Consider the following 16906-nt stretch of genomic DNA (forward strand, 5'->3'; position numbering starts at 1 on the left):
AAAGAGACAAAACACAAGCAGGGGACAGCTGTCCCAGCACAAGTAAGCCTGGACAATCCCGCCAGCAGTCCCCCGGCTCTTAAGTTACATGCTGGCATGTAATTCAGAGTTATCCAGTTCACATGGAAAGGATGCTTTCCGAACTCACAGTGGGGAGCACATTCCCAATATTTCATTTCAAGAGAACTGGAAAAGACATTTTCTGAGCCCTTTTTTGTCTCTGTATGGAAAACCACCAATCAGGCACCAGCACCTACCCCTTTGCAATGCCATCGGACACACTGGGATTCCTCTGACCCTCAGTCTCTAAATAAATTTAGAGTATCTCGTCTTTTGCATCCATGCTCGGTCAATACAAATTTGTAGTTAATACTATTTATCAGTTAGATCTCTTTGTAAATATCTGGGAAAATTAAGAAAATTCCAAAAATATACTGGTTTTCAGGCTTCATTTAAGTTGGCTCAGAGCTTGCCAGGTTCCTTAAACTAGTATAATATTTAAAGACTCAGCCCTGCTAGCTCCTCATAGACTGCCCCTACCTATTCTTACTCTAAATCACTAATATTTTCTCTAAAAACTGATTTGCAAGATTGTTTTTCTGACAATCCTGATAAATATATAGCTGGGTTTCAATATGTTTCTTTGGTTTTTGAGCAAATACTAAGCAAGAGTAATCCAAGTTCTGCAAGTACAGGGTTAAAATGTACAGCATTATTAGGCTCTGCAGTGAATTGTTAAGAGTATTCAAATTTACTTAAAAACTGTGTCAAAGCCTGAGATAACAGATAAGCATCTAAGAGTTAACTTCTCCAACCTCTTTAGAAGGAAGCAAAAGAAAAATTATATTAAAAAGCTTTTTAGAAGACTATGAAGTCTCGGGAACCAGCAGTTAGCGTAATGGCTATGTCGCTGGACTCCCACGTAGTCGACCGCGGTTCGTGTCCCGGACCCGGTGGCTTAAAACTCACGCCGGGCGCGTGTGCGTGCGTGCCCAAGATCCCGAGAGGAGAATGGAGGAGAAGGGGTTGCGGCGTGACCATCCCCCCTGGGGGGTGATTTCTCACTTTCTGTCTCTATGTCTCTCTCTGTCTGTCTGGCGAGCGCACGCGCCCTACAGTGAAAATCTCTCCCAAAAAAAAAAAAGAAGACTATGAAGTCTCTTGTTTGCATGTGTATATGTGTATGCATATACCTGTTATATGTCTATGTGGTTATACATGTTGTATGTTTATGTGGTAAAAGGCCTTAAGGAATTCCATTCAATTCGATTTATAAACAAGAGTGCTCACACAAATTAATTTAAATGCTTTTCAAGTTCACATGACTTAAGTAAATAGGCTAGTTTCGAATATGGTACAAGAAAAAGTTTAGTAAGTGTAGATCTTGGGGCTGGCAAGTGGCGTGGTGGTTAAGGGCACTGGACTCCCACATGGTTAACCGCAGTTTGAGTCCCAGAACTGGCAGCTTGCTTCTTACTTTCTCTCTCTCTCTCTCTCTCTCTCCCTCCCTCTCTCTTTCCCCCCCTTTCTCCCCATCTCTGCTCAAATTAAAATAAATAAAGTGAAATGAAATAAATTCTTTAAAAAAAAAAGTGCAGATCTTTAAAGTTTCCAACGTATATTTTGTCCAGGGTTTTGTTGATCAGTTAACATCATGTTTATCTTAATATGACTGGTTTAATGAAACAGCTGGCATTTAAATGTTACATATTTTACATGGTAGATATCTAACAGGGAAATGGATTCATGACTAGGTTTTTCTGGCTTAAGTTTTGGTGCCAAGAGACACTGAGTTAACTCTTTTTCCTCCTTAAGGTGCTCGGAACATTTAAATTTCATTTTTTACTGACAATTAAATATTTAAGCTTTTTGCTGTCTTTGACAAGGTTTCCTCAAAATCACATTCTAAATTATGTTCTTCAACTCAGAATAACTTTAGGATGTTTAAAGTGGGCCCCTGAAACATCCCAAAGAAAAATGTTAAAACTAATTAGACTTATTTTCCTATATTAAATAAAAAGGGGCACATTGTCAAATTGAGTAATTTTAATTTTGTTTGCATTACATCATTTGAGTTATATGTATGGATATGATATAGGAATTGTGTTCCAATTGTGTTTTATCAGTTATTTTGTAGGCTATTATGCTAAACTGGTATGTATGTCACAGATATAGCTAAACTTCATTGTCAGTTGTAAATTCTTGTCAGAACTGTATGGTTGGTTCAAGTCTTACTGTCCATGAGGAATTGCTTTGTTTGATACCTTTCTAAAATCTTTTTGCAAGTGGCTGTAAGTCTAATGTGTTATATCTTTAAGGAAATTCACAAAGAGGATGGAATGAGAAGGAATTCTTACAAGTTTCTAATAATCTAATCATTTAACTGGGTAAAATTTTCCAGTTTCTATGGAAAGACTGGTTAGTTTTCTGAACTGCTAAACCAACCATAAAGCAGGACCAAAATAAATCAGAAGCAAGGAAATGTTTGACTGAATTGTATGTTAATAAGCCAATACCAAAATCATTAAGCTATGTAGTACTTCTTGGGCCCACTGTCTAAGATCAAGTGTAATTTATTAAGATCTGTAATTTGAATTAATTCCATGAGATTGATTTAAGTCAAATTACCTGTGATAATCTATCTAATAAGCATTGTTCTGCACCTAAATTAAAGAGGTAAAATTGGTAATCCAGTGTTAAGTTTGGACTCATAGAGAGCATGGCTTCCTGGTTATTTCTGAGTCCTCCTTATAATTCTCATGATTAAGTTAACATGCTTTGATTATTCCTATTTTTGGTCTTTTAGACTTTATAGGAATTAAAGATATTGAGTTGGTCTATTAATGAGATTGTTTGGGAACAGCAGTTGGCATAATGGCTATGTCGCTGCACTCCCACATAGTTGAACACTGTTCAAGTCCCAGACCTGGTGGCTTAAACTCACACCAGGCATGTGTGCGTATGTGCCTAAGATCCACAGAGGAGAATGGAGGAGAAGGGATTGTGGCATGGCCATCCCCCCTGAGGGGTTATTTCTTGCTTTCTGCCTCTCTGTCTCTTTTTGTCTTTCTGGTGAGTGAATGCCCCCTATAGCACAAACCTCTCAAAAAAAAAAAAAAAAAGATTGTTCAGTCTGCATTGGGAAATTTGTTACACAAGTTTTTGTTTGTAGCTCATATGTATGCTAAAGGTTAAGGTTGCTGGGGTCAGCAAGTGGCGTGGTGGTTAAGGGCGCTGGACTTCTACATGGCTGACTGTGGTTGTAGTCCTGGACTTGGTGGCTTGCTTTCTCTCTCTCTCGCTCTCTCACTCTGTCCCTCTCTGGTCAAATTCAAATAAGTAAGATGATTAAATAAAGTGAGCCTTTTTAAAAAAGTTAAGGTTGTTAAAAAAAAATTGAAAATTCTGGTCAATATGGATATCTGTAATTTTTTAATATTTTTGAGAGGTTTTTGCTATAAGGCGTGTGCGCTCGCCAGACAAACAGAGAGAGAGAGACAGAAAGTGAGAAATCACCCCCCCAGGGGGATGACCACATCACAATCCCTTCTCCTCTGTTCTCCTCTCGGGATCTTGGGCACACACGCACACGTGCCCCACATGAGTTTTATGCCACCAGGTCCGGGACGTGAACCGTGGTCGACTATGTGGGAGCCCAGCGACATAGCCATTATGCTAACTGCTGGTCCCTGGATATGTGTAATTTTATATACAAGGGTACAAGCTTAATATCTTCTCCAAGAGATATTACATTGCCTAGAATGGGAGAATGTAGCAGGCAAACAGATGGCCAAGGGACGAAATGCAGCATGCCAGAGAAATAAGAACAACTCTTTATTTTATACTAGCAGGCAGGCATGGAGGAGTTAACACTCTGAATCTCCGGCCCCCTGTGGGTATAGGAGAGTTTGGAGGAAGTGGGAGCTCCAGCAGGCTAAGAGTATCCTATCAGGAAGAAGAAGCTCAAAGTTTAGAGAAGAAAGGGTTAGATAAACTGGGTATCTGGTTTCTCAAGGCTTCAGGTTGCTTTTATCATTTCAAGATGGGGGGAATGAGGCTTAGCAGAGGCCTAGGAAGTGTCAGTAATTAAACAGATGGCCTGGGATTATTGTGAGTTACAGAGGTCTCCACACCATGAAGAGGAGTGGTCAGCTCCCCACATCACGAGAAGAGAGATAAACATGGATACTTGGTAAAACCTCTCCAAAGATCCTCCCATTGGAGAGTATCTTTAGAAAAATCCATCTCCCACCCCTCCACCCCATTACAACCCACCCAACCTCCAGGCAGCAAAAGATCAATTTAGACTAGCCAGCCCTCTTCATATAAGATATTCAGACAGGGACCAGCAGTTAGCGTAATGGCTATGTCGCTGGACTCCCATGTAGTCAACCGCGGTTCGAGTCCTGGACCCGGTGGCTTAAACTCACTCTGGGCACGTGTCCGTGAGTGCCCAAGATCCCAAGAGGAGAATGGAGGAGAAGGGATTGTGGCGTGGCCATCCCACCAGGGGGTGATTTCTTGCTTCCTGTCTCTCTGTCTCTCTCTGTCTGTCTGGTGAGCGCACATGTCCTCATGTCCTATAGCAAAAAAAAAAAAAAAAGGTATTCAGACAGGCCTATAATGAAAATATCAGAACTAGCTTTGAATGGGCATCTGTATCAGGGACAAAATCTAGGGAACCTCCTGTCCACAAATCTGGTAGGGCAGAGTCTCAAAGCTCCTGACAGCCTTCTTCGTTCCTGCTTTCAAGCACTCCTTCTGTTTCTCTTCAATAAAACTTCTTCCCCTTTGGAATCTCCCCTGGGCTACATTATTATTATTATTATTTTTGAGAGGTTTTTGCTATAGGGCACGTGCACTCTCCAGAAAGAAAGAGACAGAGAGAGAGAAAAAGAGAAATCACCCCCCACACACAGGGGAGATGAGATGGCTATACCGCAATCCCTTCTCCTCCATTCTCTTGATCTTGGGCACGCACACATAAGCACCCAGTGTGAGTTTAAGCCACCAGGTCCAGGACTCGAACCGTGGTCAGCTACATGGGAGTTCAGCAACTAAGCCATTAATGCTAACTACTGGTCCCCTCTGGGTTACATTCTTAGAGACTGGGATAGATCTAGGCCTTACCTCAATACAAGTTAGATGATCAGGACGTTTAACCATAAAAATGAAAGTTTAAAATATGATTGCATTCTCTAGCTAGAGTTTTTATATATAGTCAATAAGACAGATGCGTTGTAAAATCTGCATTGTGCTCTACCTTTCTGTCAGGACTCAGCTGCTCCTTTTAGGATCTATTAGAGCTTCAGTTCTCTTTTCAGTGTAGGATCTCTCACAGATCAGAACAGATCAAGAAATATTCTCAGGTAACTCAGTTAAGTGTTATAACAAATTGGTAATTCACCTTAACCTTTGATTTAACTTTCATTTAAAGAGCACCCCAGAGTCACTTGTTGTAATCCTGAAGGCTGCAAAGTTTCCCCAAGGGCAGGATCTGGAAATACTACAAAAATATTAAAACATACCATTTTCTATGGTAAAGATTGTATCTTCAGAAAAATTACTGAGGTACAAAAAAAGGAACAAATACAACAAGTCTACAGCATGTTGCTGAAAGTTGAGTTATACTGGGAAAGTCTAAGAGTTACAAAATGTGATAAAATTAAGGTTTTGTTGATAAATGTTCTAAAGCTGATTGTACCAATATGACATTGTCTGTCGCAATTCTGGGTATTAATTTTATGTGCTATATGCAATAAAAATAGCTAAATTTCTTTGTCTATTACATCATTATTTTAATAAACTGCTCTTCTTGTTTAGAATCAAGCTACAAATGGTGGTCTGGACAAAGTCTCCAAGAAATACCCACCATGACTTCTAATGGGGGGAAGAGACTAGATAGAGCTCTGAAAACCTCCTGCCATCCTCCCATCACCATCATCCCATCTTAGCTGGAAGCAGCCAGAACAGTCTTTGGTCCTTCTCCCAGTCACCATATTCCTTTGATCTTAAAATGTAAATCTTGTTCTTGAATAATTCATGACCCAAAGCTTCTGGAAAAGAATCTCCTGACCTTTGTACCTACTCCAAAATTAGGAGAATAATTGGACCCATCCAGCATGTGCTCCCCACCACCGGGAGGGGAATGCATTCAGGAGCCCCACCTAAAAGAAGTCTGGACAAAGTTCTTCCTGACCTCCATAAAACTCTTTGCCTCAGTTCTTCCTTAGCAACCCATTTTCTGAAATCCCTCCCTTCTTGGGAGCTCTGTTTTTCCTTCTATAAACTTCCTGCTTTGCTATATCTGCAAAAACAAAAAGTATAATGACCAATGGTTCTATGGTTCTTAATCCTGACTATACAGTAACGTCATCTCTGAGGTGTTTTTTTACCCCCAATTTCCAGAGGACATGTGTGCTTACCAGTGGTAGTGGGGGGGGGAGAGAATGTGACAAAGCACTCGTCTATAGGGGATGATCACAATGTAGTTCCTTCTCCATTTCTGCTTTTGGAATTTTGGGCAAACACATACACGTGCCTGGTATGTTTTTTAAGTTGCTGGTCATATAACCAGCCATGTGGGATCCAGCCACTTGAACCAGCCTGCTACTGACTGGCTCATGGGAACTTTCTTAAAAATCCAATTTCTGGGGACAACAGGTATTATGGTGATTGGGACACTGGACTCACACATGGCCGACTACAGTTCGAGTCCTAGACCTGGCAGCTTCCTCTCTCTCCCTTGACTATAGCAAGTTAAAAAAATAAAGTAGAAATAATAATAAATAGAATAAAATAAGTAATTCTTTTTTAAAAGTCCAATTTCTGGGTCCAATCTTCAAAAACTGGCTGTGAGGGCTGTGTACCTATAGAAACACTTCTCCTTGCCTTGAACTTCAGGGCACCAATGTCTGCTCTATGATATTCGGAGGCCTGGCTCTGCCATTTGCCTCCCTAAACAATCCAGTATTGCTCAATCATTTCCCCATTCTTTAATTTACTGTTTATTATAAAAGTGACATTTCCCTGAAAGTAAAATGCATTTGGATTTGGGTGACATCATCTTTGGATGCAACTAAATCATTCTTTTTTTTATTCTTTTTTTTTTTTAATTGCTATAGGGTATATGCACTTGCCAGAGAGAGAGAGAGAGAAAGCCCCCCCCCCCCTCCGGGTAGAATGATTGTACCACAGTTCCTTCTCCTCCATTCTCCTCTTGGGATTTTAGATATGTTGTGCACACATGTGCCCAGCATATTTTACAAGCCACTAAGTCTGGAACTTGAGCTGCATAGTTGGTCATGTGGGATACAGCCACCTTAAACATCATGTCATCTGGCTGGCTGGCCCCTAAATCCTTTTTTTTTTTTTTTTTTTTGGAGAGATTTTCACTGTAGGGTGCGTGCGCTCGCCAGACAGAAAGAGAGAGACATAGAGACAGAAAGCGAGAAATCACCCCCCAGGGGGGATGGTCACACCGCAATCCCTTCTCCTCCATTCTCCTCTCGGGATCTTGGGCACGCACGCACACGCGCCCAGTGTGAGTTTTAAGCCACCGGGTCCGGACACGAACCGCGGTCGACTACGTGGGAGTCCAGCAACATAGCCATTACGCTAACTGCTGGTTCCTGCCCCTAAATCTTTTTAAAGAGAGAGAAATCTGTCAGCACAAGGGATACAAGCCATATGTGTACAGGACCTAACACAAGTCCTGAAGTCCTATAGTTATTGATATGTTCTTTGTGACTATTCCTGAAACTGATTCATCAACCAGCAAAGCTGAGATGGGACACAGATGACATCTGGAGACTCTGATGGGGGATTCCATATACGCAGAGAAAAAAGGATTGACTATTTCATTAGGAGACTCAGGATAGAAGGGAATAAGAGGTCATTTTGTCCATCTTCTTACTTCTGGGGAGTACCCTCACCTAAATCATTCCAGCCAGCTAACAGTGCTTTGGAGGATTTATAGTCCTCCAAAGGAGGTGGCCTCTTTCAATCCCAGCCTTGATACATGGACCTTCTTGTATCTAATAAGGTAGTGATGATGATGATAACTATGATGATGCTTATGATAACAATAAAATAAGTTATCATTTCCCAAGTACATAATGTGTAAATACTGTGCTAGACACCTTGCTCACATATGTGATCTCATTACATCTTTATAAAATGTCTGCTATTCCTACTTCTCAGATGAGGAAATCAAAACCTCAGATATGTTAAAAATCTTTCTAAAAATAATAAAGCTAGGAGGCAATAAAGCTGTTTCTCATGTCTGATTCTAAAAGTTCTGCTCCTTCCTTGATACTACACTGCCATAATTATAATCCTGAGACCCTTCAGCCTTTAAGAGCCCAAATCCTTCAGGTCTTTTGTATGGGGACCAGAGAACTTTAATCTTAAGGATAATCATAATACACCCAACATGTGGGTTTGGAACTTGTCTTGCCATAAAGCTGGTTTCACATTTTATCTCATTCACTGACATTCCCCCGTATTAACAAGTTTCCAACATAATTTTGCAGACAGGGAAAATAAGGGTTTAAAATAGTCAAAGAGAGGGACCAACAGTTGGTGTAAAGGCTATGTCGCTGGACTCCCATGTAGTTGACTGTGGTACGAGTCCCGGACCCAGTGGCTTAAACTCACGCCAGGCACATGTGCATGAGTGCCCAAGATCCTGAGAGGAGAATGGAGGAGAAGGGATTGTGGCATGGCCATCACCCCTGGGGGGTGATTTCTCACTTTCTGTCTCTTTGTCTCTCTCTGTCTTTCTGGCGAGCGCACATGCCCTATAGCAAAAACTTCTCAAAAAAAAATAGTAAAAGAGAGGCCAGCAGATAGTGTAATGGTTACATCACTGAATTCCCATGTAGTCGACTGTGAATCGAGTCCCAGACCCAGCAGCTTGAAACTCACACCAGGCATGTGGGCATGTATGCCCAAGATCCCAAGAGAAGAATGGAAGAGAAGGGACTGGTACATGGCCATCCCCCTTAGGGAGTGATTTCTTGCTTTCTCTCTGTCTTTCTCTGTCTCTCTGGCAAGCACACACACCCTGTGGCAAAACTAAATAAAATTAAAATAAAGTAAAATAGTCAAATAACTGATTCTAGCTCAAAAATTGCAAGGACGGCCAAGAGCTAGAATACCTATCCTACATGCTTTTCCATAGCCCTAAGATAATTGGTGACACAGATGAAACAGAAACTACTGGAAGCCTCCTCCCAAGCCTGCATCTGTTAAAGGCCTGCTTTTGCATGGTACAATATCAAAGAAGCCAAGGACTTGCGAGCCCTTGCAGACTGCCTGCATCTCATACCCGGCACATCTTAGATCCCAGCCATTTGAATCTTTGTGCATAAAGTAAGATTTGCAATCAATAAGTTCTAGGCCCTGGAAAGCCAGGAGCCCACACTCTTACATTAACAGCTGAAGATAGTCTGTGACAACACACAGGGCTGTTCATTCTTCTGTAAATGAAAGAAATAGGCAAAAAGAAGCAGAGAGGAAGAGTGTAGAAGGGAGGGGAATGAGGAGTGGAAAGGAGGAGATGGAAAATATCTATAAGAAGAAAGGATAAAAACAGAGGAGACAAAGAAAAGAAAGCAAAAAAAAAGAGAGAGAAAGAGAGAGAGAGAGATAAGAAAGGCAAAAGTTCACAGCAGTACAGAGTTAAAAAAAAAAATCTTTAAGAACAATTGAGGCCAATCCTGGAAGGTAAAGTGATCTGTATAAAATTTGTATAAAGTTGGAGGTGGTAGTGGGTTGTTAAAATAAAAAAGACACAAAGGAAAAGTAAAAAAAAAAAAAAAAAAAAAAAAAAAAAGAAATAGAAAGGCAAAGATTAAAGGAAGCCCAGGTCCTGGTTAGGAGACAAAGAGAGAAAGAGAGACAGAGAGAGAGAGAAAAGCCACCAGGAGAGAGATAATGAGAACAGGGGGCTGGTGAAAGGGATGCCAGAGGGCAAATAGCTAAGGAGAGTGAAGGCTAACACTCACCCTCACAAAGCTGGCAGGAAACCATCCCTCCTCATCGTCGATCTGGCCCCACCACCAATCCTTGTTGGAAGCATCCAAGACTTTGATGACGTCGCCAGCCTTAAATGCCAACTCCCGGTTGGCCATGGTGACGTGATCCCATACTGCCTCAGCACTAACGATGGAATCTCCAGTGATCAGCTTAGGAGACAAAATGAGAATGTGTTCAGTCCACACAGCTGGCTATCTTGCTTTCCCCTTCCCCCACCCACAGAGCTCTATTACTTATGGGAAAAGTCACATACTTTAATGGTGAGGATGGGGATAAGGGAGATGGCACAGGACTACAAGATCCATTGAACCAGAAAACAAAGCTGTCAACTTTCCATTAGTCAGTGTATAGAATGAACCAGAGTGTGAATATGGGCCTCATAGGTCTTATGCTTTTATCTCTGCTCATGAACTCCTTCCCTAGAAAAAAAAAATGAGAGTTCCAGTCCATCCCTCCTTGGTGCTTCAAGGCTTCCCTGGATCTAGGACAGGTAGAAAGGCTGAAATCAATGGCTGAAATGTGGCTAAAGTTTATTTACTTTCCATTCTCTGACCATCCCCCACTTCTTTTCCTCTTCCTCCTTAGAACTGACTAATTGAGAGTTGGTAGTATTGGGTTGTCAGAAAAGTCATGACATATTTTACTCTGAGTCTATATGCAAAAAATGTGTTATGACTTTTCTAATGACTCAATACATTATTTAACCTCCTGTACCCCTCCCACAAGGGTAACAGACCATGAGATTCTCACACACATAGGACCCCACTACTGCAATCTCCTGCTCTCACTCACACATGATGCTATACAGACATCCCATGATTATGAAAGAATATGGTTTTCTGTGATGGCTTGGACCTAAGAAACTCAACCTCAGCAGATTTACTCAGTAATTTGTACAACCACCTTGTAAGATACAAAGGGGTTGTGGATTGACTTCTGTATTTGACAGATGGCAAAGCTGAGTAAGAAAGAAGTTAAAGAATAAGCTCAGGATCACCCAGTAAAGCAAAAGCTATTTATGAACCCTATTCTTGGTCATTAGATTTCATGGCCAGCAGGGCTAGGCTCTACACAATAGCAGGCAGACATCTATACTACTGATAAATAAATTAACATACATCCATGACATTTTTCTAAGCACAGTGATAAGGATGGGGATGGCAGGAAGATAGTCTGGCTCTCTTTAGCAATCCTGAATACTGTGTTATTTGTTCTGTTTTCCTTCAACATTCCAATTTGTATAGGAAATCAGTCTTTCTGACATTTGGGAAAACAGTTTCCAGAACATGTGGCCATGTCATGCAGGGAGAATCAAGCACTGTTGATCCAGCAATGAATTACTGAACATGCCCTCTGGAAGACAGCTTTTCCATCAGTCTACTTTGAGGAAAAACCAACTTTCAGGGCAATTATGACTCCATAAGATCAAAGATAAAAGAGTTCAAAGACAACAAAGAAAGCCTATGGAATATACTTCTCCCACAGGTCTGCTCTCCAACATACTACCTGGAAAATAACTCTATGGTCATGAAATGAATATACAACACATAACACACATATGAACATACATACACATATACACATAAACTCACAGACACACACACACCCTGATTTTTTGATTTAGTTAAGATGTTCTGTTCATTAAGTCTTGCCTATGGCATCCTTCACTGATCAGGACTCTAGCCTTTGTGCCTTCCACAGAAGGCAAAGTATAGAGACCCCTTTAGCATGAATGCAAAAGAGTTCTCCTGCATGACTTTTTATAACATCTTTTTTATTTTTTTTTGAGAGAGAGAGTTTTGGCTTTGATTGAATGTGGTTACTAGAAAGACAGAGAGAAACAGAAAGCAAGAAATTACCCCTCAGAGGGGATGGCCACACCACAATCCCTTCTCTTCTAGTCCCTCTCAGGACTTTTGGCAAGCACATACATATACCTGGTATGGGTTTTAAACCATCAGGTCTGGGACTCGAACCTCGGTCGACTACATGGGAGTCCAGCAATGTAACCATTACACCATCTCCTGGTCCCTATAACACCATCTTTTTATGAACTTCATCCTTGGACCAGAGCCACCCCCACTTCCACTTTCTCTCCTGCCATCATTCCCAGTTCCTGCCTGGTGGCAGCGGTTAAAACCAATAAAAAACAACTGAGGGCAGAGATCGCCTTAGGAATTCCACTGTCTCCCACCATTTCCAGCTGCCCAGAGCCCCCTCTGCTTCCAGCTTTCTCCCCTGCCATCATTCCCAGCTCTCAGCTCTCAGTGGTGGTGGCCAAAACCATAAAATAACTGAGGCCATAGATTGCCTTGGGAACTTCACTAGCCCTCCTCCACTTCCAAGGGCCCAGAGCCACCCCCCATACCCAATTCCAGCTTTCTCCCATGCCATTATTATGCAATCATGCCTGGTGGCAGCAGCCAAGCCCAATGAAAACAAATGAGGCCAGAGATCACCTTGGGAACTGTACGGTCTCCCCACTACTTCCACCTGAAGATCAGCCCCAGGTAAAACTGTTCTCAAGAAACTAGGAGGCCATTGGAAAATCCAGTTCCAGAAACAACAGTGCAGAAATTAGGAAGAAATGTACCATCCATCAGATGACTAGAAACTAGTTCAGATGCATAAGAAATATGAGAAACTAAGAAAATATCACTACCCCAAGAGAAAGGAACAATTTCTGATCATCCATGGACAGTATAATGGAACTCGTGAAAATGTCAGATAAACGATTCAGAAAATTAATAGTGACAAAACCAAATGAGATACAAGAGAAAAGAGACAATAAACTCCAAAAGATGCAAGAAAAAAGAGACAACAAGCAACAGGAGATGAAGAAGTCCTAGCAGGACTTGAAAGAAGAATTAGACGCCATTAAAAACAATCAAAAGGAACTATTAGCAATGAAGGCTGTAAGACAGGAAATCAAAGCCTCCTTCAAAAGTATTAAAGGCAGATTAGATCATACAGAAGATTGAATCTCAGATGTAGAAGACAAAATCTCTGACATAGAAAAAGAAATGTGGTATTACCTGTTGAAAATACTTTTATAGTTTTATCAACTGGACTAGGGAGAAATGTTCACATGTTGAAATATTCAGTTTGTAAGCTAAATAATGTGATTGAATGTAAAAGAGAAAATGAAATTTAAAAATGTAAAAAAAAAAGAACAAAGAACCAAAAAGATTGAAAAAATAACAACAAAAAAAAATGATGACAATATAGGAGGAATACAATATATGAATAAACACCCAAACATTCAAATAAATGATATCCCAAAAAGTGAAGAAACTAATTTGGGCATTAATAATCTATTCAAAAAAATCCTGGTAGAAAACTTTCCAACTCTACAGAAGCATTCAAACATTCAGACCCAAGAAATATAAAGGACCCCAAATGGAATTAACCCAGAAAGATCCTTTCCATCACACATCATTACCAGACTGGCGAAAAACACAGATAAAGACAAGATACTAAAATTAGCAAGAGAAAAACGCCAAGTTACTTACAAAATTCATCTAATCAGGCTAACAGCAGACCTCTCACCAGAAACAATGCAAATAAGGAAAGAATGGGAATATATATTCAAAGTGTTGAGTGGGAACCAGCAGTTAGCATAATGGCTATGTCGCTGGACTCCCACGTAGTCAACCGTGGTTCGCGTCCCGGACCCGGTGACTTAAAACTCATGCTACGCGTGTGTGCGTGCATGCCCAAGATCCCAAGAGGAGAATGGAGGAGAAGGGATTGTGGCGTGACCATACCCCCTGGGAGGGGGTGATTTCTCACTTTCTGTCTCTATGTCTCTCTCTGTCTGTCTGGCGAGCACATGCACCCTATAGCAAAAACCTCTCCAAAAAAAAAAAAGTATTGAGAGAGAAACAATTTCAACCAAGGTACAATACTAAGTAAGATTATCCTTCAAATGGAAAAAAAAAGATTAAAAACTTACTCAGATAAACAAAACCTGAAAGAATTTACCAACACCAGACCAATTCTTCGAGAAATTCTGAAGGCAGTGCTATATACCAGGAAAACTAAAGAAACAGGTAGAAATAAGAGAAGGAAAAAAAAAAAAAGAAAAGAAAATGGCCAACTTAATGTTAAAATCAAGTCCAGAAATATCGACAGTAACATTGAATATTAATTGACTAAATTCTCCAATCAAGAGACACAGATTGGCTGAATGGACTGAAAAACAGAAACCCTCTATCTCTTGCCTACATGAAATGCACTTCATGAATAAAGATACACACAGCTTAAAAGTGGAAGGCTGGAAAAAGGTATTCCATACAAACAGAAACAAAAAAAGAACTGGATTTGCAACACTGATTACAGATAAAACAGGCTTTAAAAAATTGTAAGAAGGGACAAAGAAGGGGGTTATATAGAAGTAAAAGGCCTAATTCATCATTAAGATATAATGCTTATAAATATCTATGCACCCAACACAGGAGCACCCAAGTACGTGAAGGAAAAACTGCTAAATCTAGAAGGAGTGATAGACTGCAACATATTAACTGTTAGGGAACTCAACACTGCACTATCTCCTATGGACCGATCATCTAGACAAAAAAAAAAAAAAAAAAAAAAAAAAAAAAAAAAAAAAAAAAAAGCAGAGATAGAGGATCAAAACAATATCATAAATCAAATGGACTTTTATTTTTTAGAGGTTTTTGCTATAGGGCGTGTGCGCTCGCCAGACAGGCAGAGAGAGACAGAGAGATAGAAAGCGAAAAATCACCCCCCGGGGGGGGATGGCCACGCCGCAATCCCTTCTCCTACATTCTCCTCTTGGGATCTTGGGCACGCATGCACACAGGCCTGGCATGAGTTTAAGCCACCGGTTCCAGGACTTGAACTGCGGTCGACTACATGGGAGTCCAGCGATATAGCCGTTATGCTAACTGCTGGTCCCAATAAATCAAATGGACTTGACAGACATCTACAGAACACTGCACACACACACACACAAAAAAAAAAACACAAAATATACATTTTTCTTACCCCCACATACAACCTTGTTAAAGATTGACAACATAATGGGTCACAAAACAAGACTTTACATATTCAAAGGTATAGAAACTATATCCAGCATCTTCTCTGACCATGATAGAATTAAACTTGAGATTAATTTCAGGAAAAAAAATAAAAAATAAACAATCACATGGAAACTAAATAACCTACTTCTGAATGACTTCACATCTACTGAAGAAATTAAGACACAAATGAAAAGATTCATGGAAATCAATGATAATAAGCACAGGAGTTTCCATTATCTATGGGACACAGCAAAAGCAGTCATAAGAGGGAAGTTCATAGCAATTACTGCTCATAAGAAAAAGATGGAAAGATGGCAAATGGACGACCTAACAACATCATGCCTCAGAAAAGAGGAAAACAAAAAACAAAAAACAAAAAAAATCCCAAAAAATAGCAGGAGAAAAGAGATAACAAAGATTTAAGCAGAAATAAATACAAAATAAAGGAACTACATAGATAATAAATGAAAGCAAAGCTGGTTCTTTCAAAAGATAAACAAGATTGATACACCATTAGTTACACTAATTAAGAAGAAAGAAAGAAAACAGATCAATCAAATTCACAATGCTACCGACAATATTACAACAGACACAGCAGAAATACAAAACATCATTAGAGACTAATATGAGCAACTACTCACCAACAAATAAGAAAACCTGGATGAGATGGAGAAATTTCTGGACACATATCATCTATCAAAACTGAATAACAAAGACACAAAAAGCCTGAATATAACTATGACAAGGAATGAGACTAAATCAGTAATAAAAATCCTCCCAACAAAGAAAAGTCTTGATCAGGATGACTTAACTTCTGAATTCTATAAAACTTTTAAAGAAGAGTTAACCCCCATTCTATTCAAGTTATTTTTAAAGATCCAAATGGAAGAAACTCTCCCAAATTCATTTTATAAAGCCTCCATCACCCTCATCCCAAAAATAGACAAGGACATGACAAGGAAGGAAAACTAAAGACCAATATCTATGATGAATACAGATACAAAAATTTTAAACAAGATACTAGCAAATTGTATCCAACAACATATAAAAGAGATTATACATAAGGACCAGGTAGGCTTTATTCCAGGGATGTAAGGATGCTTCAACATGTGAAAAATCATATATGTAATACACAGGATGAACAGAGGAAAGATAAAACCCATATGATCAAATCAATAGGTGCAGAAAAAGAATTTAATAAAATACAACATCCCTTCATGACTAAGACTCTCAGCAAAACTGGCGCAGAAGGGTCATTTTTCAACACAATAAAAGTTTGTTATGATATACCAATAAATAACATCATACTGAATGTAACATTGAAATCTGTTACGAGGCTTCCCACTTTCTCCACTCATTTTCAACATAGTGCTGGAAGTCTTAGCCAATGCAATCAGAAAAGAGAATAAAAGGCATTGAAATAAGAAAAGAAGAGGTGAAATTATTTCTGCTTGCAGATGACATGATTGTATACAAAGAAGACCTTGGGATATCCATGAAAAACTCCCAGAAGTAATAAATAAATACAGTAAAGTGGTAGAATACAAATCAAAATACAAAATCTATAGCATTTGGAGGGAACAGCAGTTGGCGTCAAGGCTATGTCACTGGACTCCCATGTAGTCAATTGCAGTTTGAGTCCCAGACCCAGTTGCTTGAACTCACATGGGTGCATGTGTGTGCACGCCCAAGATCCCGAGAGGAGAATGGAGGAGAAGGGATTGTGGCGTGGCCATCCCCCATGGGAGGTGATTTCTCGCTTTCTCTCTGTCTCTCTCTGTCTTTCTGGTGAGTGCATGTGCCCTATAGCAAATATATAT

General features: G+C 40.0%; 1 protein-coding gene across 1 annotated transcript in view; it reads right to left on the reverse strand.

The window, feature by feature from the left end:
- The window catches only part of LOC102497462 (rho guanine nucleotide exchange factor 9), a gene marked incomplete at its 3' end in the record, with an annotated part of 166653 nt that overhangs the window by 69868 nt on the left and 79879 nt on the right, over positions 1–16906 (reverse strand). The window contains exon 2 of the mRNA XM_006141469.3: positions 10011–10190. Within this exon, the coding sequence (XP_006141531.2) occupies positions 10011–10190 (180 nt within the window). The remainder of the gene's footprint in view (positions 1–10010; positions 10191–16906) is intronic.

Source organism: Tupaia chinensis, unplaced genomic scaffold (assembly GCF_000334495.1).
Source record: "Tupaia chinensis unplaced genomic scaffold, TupChi_1.0 Scaffold000055_1, whole genome shotgun sequence".
Lineage (NCBI taxonomy): Eukaryota > Metazoa > Chordata > Mammalia > Scandentia > Tupaiidae > Tupaia > Tupaia belangeri.